The following is a 16,066-nucleotide window of genomic DNA, read 5'->3' as shown; positions in this document are numbered from 1 at the left end:
ATTAGTGTGGTAGTACAGTTAGCTGTATGCTGTTATGTGGGGACATTAGTGTGGTAGTACAGTTAGCTGTATGCTGTTATGTGGGGACATTAGTGTGGTAGTACAGTTAGCTGTATGCTGTTATGTGGGGGACATTAGTGTGTTATTAGTACAGTTAGCTGTATGCTGTTATGTGGGGACATTAGTGTGTTATTAGTACAGTTAGCTGTATGCTGTTATGTGGGGACATTAGTGTGGTAGTACAGTTAGCTGTATGCTGTTATGTGGGGACATTAGTGTGGTAGTACAGTTAGCTGTATGCTGTTATGATTGGCCCAGCGTCGTCCAGTGTAGGGGAGGGAATGGCCGGCAGGGGATGTAGCTCAGTTGGTAGAGCATGGCGTTTGCAACGCCAGGGTTGTGGGTTCGATAAAAAAAATAATGTATGCGCTAACTGTAAGTCGCTCTGGATAAGAGCGTCTGCTAAATGACTAAAATGTAAATGTAAATGTTATGTGGGGACATTAGTGTGTTATTAGTACAGTTAGCTGTATGCTGTTATGTGGGGACATTAGTATGGTAGTACAGTTAGCTGTATGCTGTTATGTGGGGACATTAGTGTGTTATTAGTACAGTTAGCTGTATGCTGTTATGTGGGGGACATTAGTGTGGTAGTACAGTTAGCTGTATGCTGTTATGTGGGGACATTAGTATGGTAGTACAGTTAGCTGTATGCTGTTATGTGGGGACATTAGTGTGGTAGTACAGTTAGCTGTATGCTGTTATGTGGGGACATTAGTGTGGTAGTACAGTTAGCTGTATGCTGTTATGTGGGGACATTAGTGTGTTATTAGTACAGTTAGCTGTATGCTGTTATGTGGGGACATTAGTGTGGTAGTACAGTTAGCTGTATGCTGTTATGTGGGGACATTAGTGTGTTATTAGTACAGTTAGCTGTATGCTGTTATGTGGGGACATTAGTGTGTTATTAGTACAGTTAGCTGTATGCTGTTATGTGGGGACATTAGTGTGTTATTAGTACAGTTAGCTGTATGCTGTTATGTGGGGACATTAGTGTGGTAGTACAGTTAGCTGTATGCTGTTATGTGGGGACATTAGTGTGGTAGTACAGTTAGCTGTATGTTGTTATGTGGGGGACATTAGTGTGGTAGTACAGTTAGCTGTATGCTGTTATGTGGGGACATTAGTGTGGTAGTACAGTTAGCTGTATGCTGTTATGTGGGGACATTAGTGTGGTAGTACAGTTAGCTGTATGCTGTTATGTGGGGACATTAGTGTGTTATTAGTACAGTTAGCTGTATGCTGTTATGTGGGGACATTAGTGTGTTATTAGTACAGTTAGCTGTATGCTGTTATGTGGGGACATTAGTGTGGTAGTACAGTTAGCTGTATGCTGTTATGTGGGGACATTAGTGTGTTATTAGTACAGTTAGCTGTATGCTGTTATGTGGGGACATTAGTGTGGTAGTCCAGTTAGCTGTATGCTGTTATGTGGGGACATTAGTGTGGTAGTACAGTTAGCTGTATGCTGTTATGTGGGGACATTAGTGTGTTATTAGTACAGTTAGCTGTATGCTGTTATGTGGGGACATTAGTGTGTTATTAGTACAGTTAGCTGTATGCTGTTATGTGGGGACATTAGTGTGTTATTAGTACAGTTAGCTGTATGCTGTTATGTGGGGACATTAGTGTGGTAGTCCAGTTAGCTGTATGCTGTTATGTGGGGACATTAGTGTGGTATCAGTACAGCCAACTACAGCTGGTTTTAAAGCTAGCTGCCATTACACATATTGTTGACTCACTCAGGATGTGGTCTCTTATTGTTTGAGAGGGAAGAGGGAACACATTCCAGGAGATTCCTGAGGAAGAAAGGGGTTTGGAATGGAGGGATAGCGGAATGGGGGGAAGGAAGAGTAGTGATGTTTGAATAGTCAAAGGAGGGTTAAAGAGAGATAAAGAGTGCGTGAGGGTTTGGAGTGTGGGGCAGTGTGTGTGGGGAGGAGGATTTGGATGTGTTTGGGAAGAGAGGGAGGGAGGGAGGGAGGTAGGGAGGGAGGGAGAGAGGGGGAGGGAGGGAGGGAAGGAGGGAGGGAGGGAGATAGGGAGGGAGGAAGAGAGATGTTAAGTGCACTCTTAGAAAAAAATGTGCTTAGTAGAACAACACAGAGTTCTTCGGTTTGTTTCCATAGGGCAACCCTTTTTGGTCCTCTATGAAGGGTTCTACCAATAACCATTTCATAATCTAAAGGTTCTACCTAGAACCATTTTATCTTTGAAGGGTTCTTGAAAGATTCTGCCAAGAACCATTTTATCTTTGGAGAGTTCTTCCTAGAACCCTGTATGAACGGTTCCCCCAGCCTTATTAGCCCAGTTATGTATGACATCACATTACATATATATCATAATGCCTTTCTTTCACAGGAGGGTTAGGAACCTCCTGGTTTACAGGCTACATCAGACCAGCAAGTCACATTATCCTGGCTTGCAAAGTGATTTTTGATTTCTATCGGAATCCAGTCAGAGTCAGGATATCCAACAAGTGGAATTGTATAATCACCCGCAACCAGTAGCGGTGCGTGGGTAAAATCACCGGGGAAACCACGCCTCACCAAGACCAGACAGCATCAGATAGATGGCCTACAGGTAGAGAGACAGAGGGAGGGGCGCCACGCCTCACCAAGACCAGACAGCATCAGATAGATGGCCTACAGGTAGAGAGACAGAGGGAGGGGCGCCACGCCTCACCAAGACCAGACAGCATCAGATAGATGGCCTACAGGTAGAGAGACAGAGGGAGGGAGGGGCGCCACGCCTCACCAAGACCAGACAGCATCAGATAGATGGCCTACAGGTAGAGAGACAGAGGGAGGGGGGGGGCCACGCCTCACCAAGACCAGACAGCATCAGATAGATGGCCTACAGGTAGAGAGACAGAGGGAGGGGGGGGCCACGCCTCACCAAGACCAGACAGCATCAGATAGATGGCCTACAGGTAGAGAGACAGAGGGAGGGGCGCCACGCCTCACCAAGACCAGACAGCATCAGATAGATGGCCTACAGGTAGAGAGACAGAGGGAGGGAGGGGGCCACGCCTCACCAAGACCAGACAGCATCAGATAGATGGCCTACAGGTAGAGAGACAGAGGGAGGGGCGCCACGCCTCACCAAGACCAGACAGCATCAGATAGATGGCCTACAGGTAGAGAGACAGAGGGAGGGGCGCCACGCCTCACCAAGACCAGACAGCATCAGATAGATGGCCTACAGGTAGAGAGACAGAGGGAGGGGCGCCACGCCTCACCAAGACCAGACAGCATCAGATAGATGGCCTACAGGTAGAGAGACAGAGGGAGGGGCGCCACGCCTCACCAAGACCAGACAGCATCAGATAGATGGCCTACAGGTAGAGAGACAGAGGGAGGGGCGCCACGCCTCACCAAGACCAGACAGCATCAGATAGATGGCCTACAGGTAGAGAGACAGAGGGAGGGGCGCCACGCCTCACCAAGACCAGACAGCATCAGATAGATGGCCTACAGGTAGAGAGACAGAGGGAGGGGGGGGCGCCACGCCTCACCAAGACCAGACAGCATCAGATAGATGGCCTACAGGTAGAGAGACAGAGGGAGGGGCGCCACGCCTCACCAAGACCAGACAGCATCAGATAGATGGCCTACAGGTAGAGAGACAGAGGGAGGGGCGCCACGCCTCACCAAGACCAGACAGCATCAGATAGATGGCCTACAGGTAGAGAGACAGAGGGAGGGGGGGGCCACGCCTCACCAAGACCAGACAGCATCAGATAGATGGCCTACAGGTAGAGAGACAGAGGGAGGGGGGGGCGCCACGCCTCACCAAGACCAGACAGCATCAGATAGATGGCCTACAGGTAGAGAGACAGAGGGAGGGGGGGGCGCCACGCCTCACCAAGACCAGACAGCATCAGATAGATGGCCTACAGGTAGAGAGACAGAGGGAGGGGGGGGCCACGCCTCACCAAGACCAGACAGCATCAGATAGATGGCCTACAGGTAGAGAGACAGAGGGAGGGGCGCCACGCCTCACCAAGACCAGACAGCATCAGATAGATGGCCTACAGGTAGAGAGACAGAGGGAGGGGCGCCACGCCTCACCAAGACCAGACAGCATCAGATAGATGGCCTACAGGTAGAGAGACAGAGGGAGGGGCGCCACGCCTCACCAAGACCAGACAGCATCAGATAGATGGCCTACAGGTAGAGAGACAGAGGGAGGGGGGGGGGGGCCACGCCTCACCAAGACCAGACAGCATCAGATAGATGGCCTACAGGTAGAGAGACAGAGGGAGGGGGGGGCGCCACGCCTCACCAAGACCAGACAGCATCAGATAGATGGCCTACAGGTAGCGAGACAGAGGGAGGGGGGGGCGCCACGCCTCACCAAGACCAGACAGCATCAGATAGATGGCCTACAGGTAGAGAGACAGAGGGAGGGGCGCCACGCCTCACCAAGACCAGACAGCATCAGATAGATGGCCTACAGGTAGAGAGACAGAGGGAGGGGGGGGCGCCACGCCTCACCAAGACCAGACAGCATCAGATAGATGGCCTACAGGTAGAGAGACAGAGGGAGGGGCGCCACGCCTCACCAAGACCAGACAGCATCAGATAGATGGCCTACAGGTAGAGAGACAGAGGGAGGGGCGCCACGCCTCACCAAGACCAGACAGCATCAGATAGATGGCCTACAGGTAGAGAGACAGAGGGAGGGGCGCCACGCCTCACCAAGACCAGACAGCATCAGATAGATGGCCTACAGGTAGAGAGACAGAGGGAGGGGGGGGCCACGCCTCACCAAGACCAGACAGCATCAGATAGATGGCCTACAGGTAGAGAGACAGAGGGAGGGGCGCCACGCCTCACCAAGACCAGACAGCATCAGATAGATGGCCTACAGGTAGAGAGACAGAGGGAGGGGCGCCACGCCTCACCAAGACCAGACAGCATCAGATAGATGGCCTACAGGTAGAGAGACAGAGGGAGGGGGGGGCGCCACGCCTCACCAAGACCAGACAGCATCAGATAGATGGCCTACAGGTAGAGAGACAGAGGGAGGGGCGCCACGCCTCACCAAGACCAGACAGCATCAGATAGATGGCCTACAGGTAGAGAGACAGAGGGAGGGGCGCCACGCCTCACCAAGACCAGACAGCATCAGATAGATGGCCTACAGGTAGAGAGACAGAGGGAGGGAGGGGCGCCACGCCTCACCAAGACCAGACAGCATCAGATAGATGGCCTACAGGTAGAGAGACAGAGGGAGGGAGGGGCGCCACGCCTCACCAAGACCAGACAGCATCAGATAGATGGCCTACAGGTAGAGAGACAGAGGGAGGGGGGGGGCCACGCCTCACCAAGACCAGACAGCATCAGATAGATGGCCTACAGGTAGAGAGACAGAGGGAGGGAGGGGCGCCACGCCTCACCAAGACCAGACAGCATCAGATAGATGGCCTACAGGTAGAGAGACAGAGGGAGGGGGGGGCGCCACGCCTCACCAAGACCAGACAGCATCAGATAGATGGCCTACAGGTAGAGAGACAGAGGGAGGGGCGCCACGCCTCACCAAGACCAGACAGCATCAGATAGATGGCCTACAGGTAGAGAGACAGAGGGAGGGGGGGGCGCCACGCCTCACCAAGACCAGACAGCATCAGATAGATGGCCTACAGGTAGAGAGACAGAGGGAGGGAGGGGCGCCACGCCTCACCAAGACCAGACAGCATCAGATAGATGGCCTACAGGTAGAGAGACAGAGGGAGGGGGGGGCGCCACGCCTCACCAAGACCAGACAGCATCAGATAGATGGCCTACAGGTAGAGAGACAGAGGGAGGGAGGGGCGCCACGCCTCACCAAGACCAGACAGCATCAGATAGATGGCCTACAGGTAGAGAGACAGAGGGAGGGGCGCCACGCCTCACCAAGACCAGACAGCATCAGATAGATGGCCTACAGGTAGAGAGACAGAGGGAGGGGCGCCACGCCTCACCAAGACCAGACAGCATCAGATAGATGGCCTACAGGTAGAGAGACAGAGGGAGGGGCGCCACGCCTCACCAAGACCAGACAGCATCAGATAGATGGCCTACAGGTAGAGAGACAGAGGGAGGGGCGCCACGCCTCACCAAGACCAGACAGCATCAGATAGATGGCCTACAGGTAGAGAGACAGAGGGAGGGGCGCCACGCCTCACCAAGACCAGACAGCATCAGATAGATGGCCTACAGGTAGAGAGACAGAGGGAGGGGCGCCACGCCTCACCAAGACCAGACAGCATCAGATAGATGGCCTACAGGTAGAGAGACAGAGGGAGGGGCGCCACGCCTCACCAAGACCAGACAGCATCAGATAGATGGCCTACAGGTAGAGAGACAGAGGGAGGGGCGCCACGCCTCACCAAGACCAGACAGCATCAGATAGATGGCCTACAGGTAGAGAGACAGAGGGAGGGAGGGGCGCCACGCCTCACCAAGACCAGACAGCATCAGATAGATGGCCTACAGGTAGAGAGACAGAGGGAGGGGCGCCACGCCTCACCAAGACCAGACAGCATCAGATAGATGGCCTACAGGTAGAGAGACAGAGGGAGGGGCGCCACGCCTCACCAAGACCAGACAGCATCAGATAGATGGCCTACAGGTAGAGAGACAGAGGGAGGGGCGCTCTGGCCTCACCAAGACCAGACAGCATCAGATAGATGGCCTACAGGTAGAGAGACAGAGGGAGGGGCGCCACGCCTCACCAAGACCAGACAGCATCAGATAGATGGCCTACAGGTAGAGAGACAGAGGGAGGGGCGCCACGCCTCACCAAGACCAGACAGCATCAGATAGATGGCCTACAGGTAGAGAGACAGAGGGAGGGGCGCTCTGGCCTCACCAAGACCAGACAGCATCAGATAGATGGCCTACAGGTAGAGAGACAGAGGGAGGGGGGGCGCCACGCCTCACCAAGACCAGACAGCATCAGATAGATGGCCTACAGGTAGAGAGACAGAGGGAGGGGGGGCGCCACGCCTCACCAAGACCAGACAGCATCAGATAGATGGCCTACAGGTAGAGAGACAGAGGGGGGGGCGCTCTGGCCTCACCAAGACCAGACAGCATCAGATAGATGGCCTACAGGTAGAGAGACAGAGGGAGGGGCGCCACGCCTCACCAAGACCAGACAGCATCAGATAGATGGCCTACAGGTAGAGAGACAGAGGGAGGGGGGGACGCCACGCCTCACCAAGACCAGACAGCATCAGATAGATGGCCTACAGGTAGAGAGACAGAGGGAGGGGGGGCGCCACGCCTCACCAAGACCAGACAGCATCAGATAGATGGCCTACAGGTAGAGAGACAGAGGGAGGGGGGGCGCCACGCCTCACCAAGACCAGACAGCATCAGATAGATGGCCTACAGGTAGAGAGACAGAGGGAGGGGGGGCGCCACGCCTCACCAAGACCAGACAGCATCAGATAGATGGCCTACAGGTAGAGAGACAGAGGGAGGGGCGCCACGCCTCACCAAGACCAGACAGCATCAGATAGATGGCCTACAGGTAGAGAGACAGAGGGAGGGGGGGCGCCACGCCTCACCAAGACCAGACAGCATCAGATAGATGGCCTACAGGTAGAGAGACAGAGGGAGGGGCGCCACGCCTCACCAAGACCAGACAGCATCAGATAGATGGCCTACAGGTAGAGAGACAGAGGGAGGGGCGCCACGCCTCACCAAGACCAGACAGCATCAGATAGATGGCCTACAGGTAGAGAGACAGAGGGAGGGGCGCCACGCCTCACCAAGACCAGACAGCATCAGATAGATGGCCTACAGGTAGAGAGACAGAGGGAGGGGCGCCACGCCTCACCAAGACCAGACAGCATCAGATAGATGGCCTACAGGTAGAGAGACAGAGGGAGGGGGGGCGCCACGCCTCACCAAGACCAGACAGCATCAGATAGATGGCCTACAGGTAGAGAGACAGAGGGAGGGGGGGGCCACGCCTCACCAAGACCAGACAGCATCAGATAGATGGCCTACAGGTAGAGAGACAGAGGGAGGGGGGGGGCGCCACGCCTCACCAAGACCAGACAGCATCAGATAGATGGCCTACAGGTAGAGAGACAGAGGGAGGGGCGCCACGCCTCACCAAGACCAGACAGCATCAGATAGATGGCCTACAGGTAGAGAGACAGAGGGAGGGGGGGGGCGCCACGCCTCACCAAGACCAGACAGCATCAGATAGATGGCCTACAGGTAGAGAGACAGAGGGAGGGGCGCCACGCCTCACCAAGACCAGACAGCATCAGATAGATGGCCTACAGGTAGAGAGACAGAGGGGGGGGGGGCGCCTCACCAAGACCAGACAGCATCAGATAGATGGCCTACAGGTAGAGAGACAGAGGGAGGGGGGGGGGGCCACGCCTCACCAAGACCAGACAGCATCAGATAGATGGCCTACAGGTAGAGAGACAGAGGGAGGGGGGGGCGCCACGCCTCACCAAGACCAGACAGCATCAGATAGATGGCCTACAGGTAGAGAGACAGAGGGAGGGGGGGGCGCCACGCCTCACCAAGACCAGACAGCATCAGATAGATGGCCTACAGGTAGAGAGACAGAGGGAGGGGCGCCACGCCTCACCAAGACCAGACAGCATCAGATAGATGGCCTACAGGTAGAGAGACAGAGGGAGGGGCGCCACGCCTCACCAAGACCAGACAGCATCAGATAGATGGCCTACAGGTAGAGAGACAGAGGGAGGGGGGGGGCCACGCCTCACCAAGACCAGACAGCATCAGATAGATGGCCTACAGGTAGAGAGACAGAGGGAGGGGCGCCACGCCTCACCAAGACCAGACAGCATCAGATAGATGGCCTACAGGTAGAGAGACAGAGGGAGGGGCGCCACGCCTCACCAAGACCAGACAGCATCAGATAGATGGCCTACAGGTAGAGAGACAGAGGGAGGGGCGCCACGCCTCACCAAGACCAGACAGCATCAGATAGATGGCCTACAGGTAGAGAGACAGAGGGAGGGGGCGCCACGCCTCACCAAGACCAGACAGCATCAGATAGATGGCCTACAGGTAGAGAGACAGAGGGAGGGGCGCCACGCCTCACCAAGACCAGACAGCATCAGATAGATGGCCTACAGGTAGAGAGACAGAGGGAGGGGCGCCACGCCTCACCAAGACCAGACAGCATCAGATAGATGGCCTACAGGTAGAGAGACAGAGGGAGGGGCGCCACGCCTCACCAAGACCAGACAGCATCAGATAGATGGCCTACAGGTAGAGAGACAGAGGGAGGGGCGCCACGCCTCACCAAGACCAGACAGCATCAGATAGATGGCCTACAGGTAGAGAGACAGAGGGAGGGGGGGGCGCCACGCCTCACCAAGACCAGACAGCATCAGATAGATGGCCTACAGGTAGAGAGACAGAGGGAGGGGCGCTCTGGCCTCACCAAGACCAGACAGCATCAGATAGATGGCCTACAGGTAGAGAGACAGAGGGAGGGGCGCCACGCCTCACCAAGACCAGACAGCATCAGATAGATGGCCTACAGGTAGAGAGACAGAGGGAGGGGCGCTCTGGCCTCACCAAGACCAGACAGCATCAGATAGATGGCCTACAGGTAGAGAGACAGAGGGAGGGGCGCCACGCCTCACCAAGACCAGACAGCATCAGATAGATGGCCTACAGGTAGAGAGACAGAGGGGGGGGCGCCACGCCTCACCAAGACCAGACAGCATCAGATAGATGGCCTACAGGTAGAGAGACAGAGGGAGGGGCGCCACGCCTCACCAAGACCAGACAGCATCAGATAGATGGCCTACAGGTAGAGAGACAGAGGGAGGGGCGCCACGCCTCACCAAGACCAGACAGCATCAGATAGATGGCCTACAGGTAGAGAGACAGAGGGAGGGGCGCCACGCCTCACCAAGACCAGACAGCATCAGATAGATGGCCTACAGGTAGAGAGACAGAGGGGGGGGCGCCACGCCTCACCAAGACCAGACAGCATCAGATAGATGGCCTACAGGTAGAGAGACAGAGGGAGGGGCGCCACGCCTCACCAAGACCAGACAGCATCAGATAGATGGCCTACAGGTAGAGAGACAGAGGGAGGGGCGCCACGCCTCACCAAGACCAGACAGCATCAGATAGATGGCCTACAGGTAGAGAGACAGAGGGAGGGGCGCCACGCCTCACCAAGACCAGACAGCATCAGATAGATGGCCTACAGGTAGAGAGACAGAGGGAGGGGCGCCACGCCTCACCAAGACCAGACAGCATCAGATAGATGGCCTACAGGTAGAGAGACAGAGGGAGGGGCGCCACGCCTCACCAAGACCAGACAGCATCAGATAGATGGCCTACAGGTAGAGAGACAGAGGGAGGGGCGCCACGCCTCACCAAGACCAGACAGCATCAGATAGATGGCCTACAGGTAGAGAGACAGAGGGAGGGGCGCCACGCCTCACCAAGACCAGACAGCATCAGATAGATGGCCTACAGGTAGAGAGACAGAGGGAGGGGCGCCACGCCTCACCAAGACCAGACAGCATCAGATAGATGGCCTACAGGTAGAGAGACAGAGGGAGGGGCGCCACGCCTCACCAAGACCAGACAGCATCAGATAGATGGCCTACAGGTAGAGAGACAGAGGGAGGGGCGCTCTGGCCTCACCAAGACCAGACAGCATCAGATAGATGGCCTACAGGTAGAGAGACAGAGGGAGGGGCGCCACGCCTCACCAAGACCAGACAGCATCAGATAGATGGCCTACAGGTAGAGAGACAGAGGGATAGATGGCCTACAGGTAGAGAGACAGAGGGATAGATGGCCTACAGGTAGAGAGACAGAGGGATAGATGGCCTACAGGTAGAGAGACAGAGGGAGGGGCGCCACGCCTCACCAAGACCAGACAGCATCAGATAGATGGCCTACAGGTAGAGAGACAGAGGGGGGGGCGCCACGCCACGTTAGTGTGATTATGTGCCCTATATATTGTTCCATTAGTTTGTCATGTGTTGTGTGTAATTGTTTTCCTGTCGTTTGGTGCAGTGCTGTTTGCCAGTCACTCTTTGTGTACCGTCGCACTTTTGTTTGTGCGCAGTTTCGGTTTGGGAGTGTTTTACGCACTGTGGCGTATATCTTGTTGATTTTTGGATTTACTAGTAAAGTCTGGATTGACTCAGCTCCTGTGTCCTGCAATTGATTCGCACCACATTCGCATCAGAGTTCGTGACAGTTATTTATCTTTGTGTAGCATCAAATTAATCAACCAATCAATATATATTGATATACAAATAGCCGACCAATCAGCCTGTTACCAACTCACAGTAAACTTTTGGAAAGAATTGCGTTTGACCAGATACAATGCTATTTTATAGTAAATAAATTAACAACAGACTTTCAGCACGCTTATAGGGAAGGGCATTTAACATGCACGGCAGACTGATGTTTGGCTGAGAGAAATTGATAATAAAAAGATTGTGGGGGCTGTTTTGTTAGACTTCAGTGTGGCTTTTGACATTATCGATCATAGTCTGCTGATGGAAAAACGTATGCAGTGCCTTCGGAAAGTATTCACACCCCTTGACTTTTTCCATATTTTGTTACGTAACAGCCTTATTCTAAAATGGATTAAATTAATGTTTTTCCTCATCAATCTACATACAATACCCCATAATGACAAAGCGAAAACAGGTTTTAAAAATGTATTAAGAATAAAAAACTGAAATACCTTATTTACATAATTATTCAGACTCTTTGCACCCTGTTTCCATTGATCATCCTTGAGATGTTTCTACAACTTGATTGGAGTCCACTTGTGGTAAATTAAATTGATTGGACATGATTTGGAAAAGCACACACCTGTCTATATAAGGTCGTACAGTTGACAGTGCATGTCAGAGAAAAAAACCAAGTCGTGAGGTCGAAGGAATTGTCTGTAGATCTCCGAGACAGGATTGTGTCGGGGCACAGATCTGGGGAAGGGTACAAAAAAATGTCTGCAGTATTGAAGGTCCCCAAGAACACAGTGGCCTCCATCATTCTTAAATGGAAGTTTGGAACCACCAAGACTCTTCCTAGAGCTGGCCGCCCGGCAAAACTGAGCAATCGGGGGAGAAGGGCCTTGGTCAGGGAGGTGACCAAGAACACGATGGTCACTCTGATAGAGCTCCAGAGTTCCTCTGTGGAGATGGGAGAACCTTCCAGAAGGACAACCATCTCTGCAGCACTCCACTAATCAGGCCTTTATGGTAGAGTGTCCAGACAGAAGCCACTCCTCAGTAAAAGGCACATGACAGCCCGCTTGGAGTTTGCCAAAAGACACCTAAAGACTCTCAGACCATGAGAAACAAGATTCTCTGGTCTGATGAAACCAAGACTGAACTCGTTGACCTGAATGCCAGGCGTCACGTCTGGAGGAAACCTGGCACCATCCCTACTGTGAAGCATGGTGGTGGCAGCATCATGCTGTGGGGATGTTTTTCAGCGGCAGGGACTGGGAGACTATTCAGGATCGAGGGAAAGATGAACGGAGCAAAGTCCAGAGAGATCCTTGATAAAAACCTGCTCCAGAGCGCTCAGGACTTCAGACTGGGGCGAAGGTTCACCTTCCAACAGGACAATGGCCCTAAGCACACAGTTAAGAAAATGCAGGAGTGGCTTCGGGACAAGTCTCTGAATGTCCTTGAGTGGCCCAGCCAGAGCCCGGACTTGAACCCGATCGAACATCTCTGGAGAGACCTGAAAATAGCTGTGCAGCGACGCTCCCCATCCAACCTGACAGAGCTTGAGAGGATCTGCAGAGAAGAATGGGAGAAACTCCCCAAATACAGGTATGCCAAGCTTGTAGCGTCATACCCAAGAAGACTCAAGGCTGTAATCGCTACCAAAGGTGCTTCAACAAAGTACTGAGAAAAGTTTCAGAATACTTATGTAAACTTTTTTTTATTTTTAATGCATTTGCAAAAAAATCTAAAAACCTAATAAACCCCAGGAAGAGTAGCTGCTGCCTTGGCAGGAACTAATGGGGATCCATAATAAACCCCAGGAAGAGTAGCTGCTGCCTTGGCAGGAACTAATGGGGATCCATAATAAACCCCAGGAAGAGTAGCTGCTGCCTTGGCAGGAACTAATGGGGATCCATAATAAACCCCAGGAAGAGTAGCTGCTGCCTTGGCAGGAACTAATGGGGATCCATAATAAACCCCAGGAAGAGTAGCTGCTGCCTTGGCAGGAACTAATGGGGATCCATAATAAACCCCAGGAAGAGTAGCTGCTGCCTTGGCAATAGGGATCCATGATAAATATAAATACAAATATGTATTGGGTATTAGTATTATATATATATATATATGTAGTATATAGTAATATATATAGTAGAGTAGCTGTATTGGGTATTAGTATTATATATATATATATATATAGTATATAGTAATATATATAGTAGAGTAGCTGTATTGGGTATTAGTATTGTATATATATGTAGTATATAGTAATATATATAGTAGAGTAGCTGTATTGGGTATTAGTATTATATGTATATAGTAATATATATAGTAGAGTAGCTGTATTGGGTATTAGTATTATATATATGTAGTATATAGTAATATGTATTAGTGAGTGAACTACTAGTACAGGCTGTGTTTCATTGAAACAGTTGATTGAAACAGTTGATTGAAACAGTTGATTGAAACAGTTGATTGAAACAGTTGATTGAAACAGTTGATTGAAACAGTTGATTGAAACACAATCCTAAATAATTCCTAGTTTCATAACATAACGTTCACAAATGGACCCTGTATGACCTCTGCGACTTCTCCCCCTGACCCCAGGCATGGACCTGTCGGCCAATCAGGACGAGGAGGGTGACCAGGAAGTGTTCCAGGTGGAGATGAGTCGCGAGACAGGAAACAGGAAGAGTGCGTTCCGGACCGCTGCCGGGAAGTACTGGACCCTCACCGCTACCGGAGGACTGCAGTGTACTGCCTCCACTAAGTAATACACTATACACACTACACACACACTACACACACACACTACACACTACACACTACACACTACACACACACACACACACACTACACTATACACACTACACACACTACACACTACACACACACACTACAGCACTACACACACACAGCAAGTAATACACACTACAACCACACACACACCCTCCCTACCACTCAGAACCTCTTAACGAAATATGGTATTTTAACTGTGTGTGTGTGTGTGTGTGTGTGTGTGTGTGTGTGTGTGTGTGTGTGTGTGTGTAGGTCAGCTAACAGTCATTTTGATCTAGAGTGGCGTGAGGGGAAGGTTTCTCTCAGAGCCTCTAACGGGAAATATGTTGCTGCCAAGAGGAACGGACAACTAGCTGCAACCATCGACAACGCAGGTTAGTCTGTCACCATGGATACCACTAACGTAACCATGGATACCACTAACGTAACCATGGATACCACTAACATAACCATGAAGACCACTATCATAATCGTGGATACTGTTACCATAACCAATCTCATTACCATAACCAATCTCATTACCATAACCAATCTCATTACCATAACCAATCTCATTACCATAACCATACATGCTGTAACTATGGCCGCAACGGCCAGTGAATCTTATCATTTCATAGTTGCATCAATGTTCCTTATTATTGAAATAACTGTCAATTAAACAATCAATCAACTAACTGATCTGATCAAGACACAAACCTATTAATTAACTTATCAACCAATCAGCTAATCAATCAGTGTGATCTGTTTTCTGTTTGGCTCCAGCGGAGGCGGAGCAGTTCCTGATGAAGCTGATCAACCGGCCAATCATAGTCCTCCGTGGAGAACACGGTTTCATTGGCTGTCGCAAGGTTGGCACGGGAACGCTGGATTCTAACCGCTCCTCCTACGACGTCTTCCAGCTGGAGTTTAAAGATGGCGCCTACAGCCTCCGAGGTACACACACCTACATTCTCCGAGGTACACACACACAAGTGTACACATGAGTGTATAAAACATTAGGAACACCTGCTCTTTCCATGACATAGACTGACCAGGTGAATCCAGGTGAAAGCTATGATCCCTTATTGATGTCACCTGTTAAATTTACTTCAATCAGTGTAGATGAAGGGGAGGAAACAGGTTATAGAAGGATTTTTAAGCCTTGAAACAATTGAGACATGGAATGTGTGTGTGTACCCTTCAGAGGGTGAATGGGCAAGACAAAATATTTAAGTGCCTTTGAACAGGGTATGGTAGTAGGTGCCAGGCGCACCGGTTTGTGTCAAGAACTGCAACGCTGCTGGGTTTTTCACGCTCAACAGTTTCCCGTGTGTATCAATAATGGTCCACCACCCAAAGGACATCCAGCCAACTTGACGCAACTGTGGGAAGCATTGGAGTCAACATGGGCCAGCATCCTTGTGGAACGCTTTCGAACACCTTGTAGAGTCCACGCCCCGACGAATTGAGGCTGTTCTGAGAACAAAAGGGGGGGAGGGGGTGCGACTCAATATTAGGAAGGTGTTCCTAATGCTTGGTATAATATAATATATATCTATAATAATCTATAATAATCTCCATCTCCCTCCTCTCTAGACTCACAGGGGAAGTTCTGGTGCGTGGGCGAGGAGTCCGCAGTGGTGTGCAGCGGGGACACGCCCACTTACTTCCTGTTTGAGCTGTGTGACTACAACAAGATGGCGGTGCGGGCGCCGGGGGGGCGGTACCTCAAAGGAGACCACGCCGGGGTTCTGAAGGCCAACGCTGAGGGGTTGGACAACGCCACTCTCTGGGAGTACTGACGACACTATGCAGTTAACACACACATTCTCCGTAAATACCAATTACCCCACCGAAGACATCCTTTTTTTTTTTTTTTTAAGTATCCTCTGACTTTATTTGGGCAAATACAATTCATAGAATAAAGAAGGAAGGTTTTAGATCTTCATAAGTCTGAGGGGCGTTTTAACCTCCCAGAGTCTGAGGGGCGTTTTAACCTCCCAGACGTAGAATTGT

At 51.7% G+C, this 16,066-nt stretch overlaps 1 protein-coding gene across 1 annotated transcript in view; it reads left to right on the top strand.

Moving 5' to 3' along the window:
- The window catches only part of LOC311117789 (fascin-like), a 24,218-nt gene extending 8,177 nt beyond the window's left edge, over positions 1-16,041 (top strand). The window contains exons 4-7 of the mRNA XM_084192703.1: positions 13,880-14,042; positions 14,324-14,445; positions 14,834-15,004; positions 15,647-16,041. Coding sequence (XP_084048829.1) covers positions 13,880-14,042; positions 14,324-14,445; positions 14,834-15,004; positions 15,647-15,852 — 662 coding nt within the window. The 3' untranslated portion in view covers positions 15,853-16,041. The remainder of the gene's footprint in view (positions 1-13,879; positions 14,043-14,323; positions 14,446-14,833; positions 15,005-15,646) is intronic.
- The last annotated feature ends 25 nt before the right edge of the window (positions 16,042-16,066 follow it).

This window comes from Coregonus lavaretus (genome assembly GCF_964263955.1).
Source record: "Coregonus lavaretus genome assembly, contig: HAP1_SCAFFOLD_4329, whole genome shotgun sequence".
Lineage (NCBI taxonomy): Eukaryota > Metazoa > Chordata > Actinopteri > Salmoniformes > Salmonidae > Coregonus > Coregonus lavaretus.
This window is presented reverse-complemented; position numbering and strand designations above follow the sequence as displayed.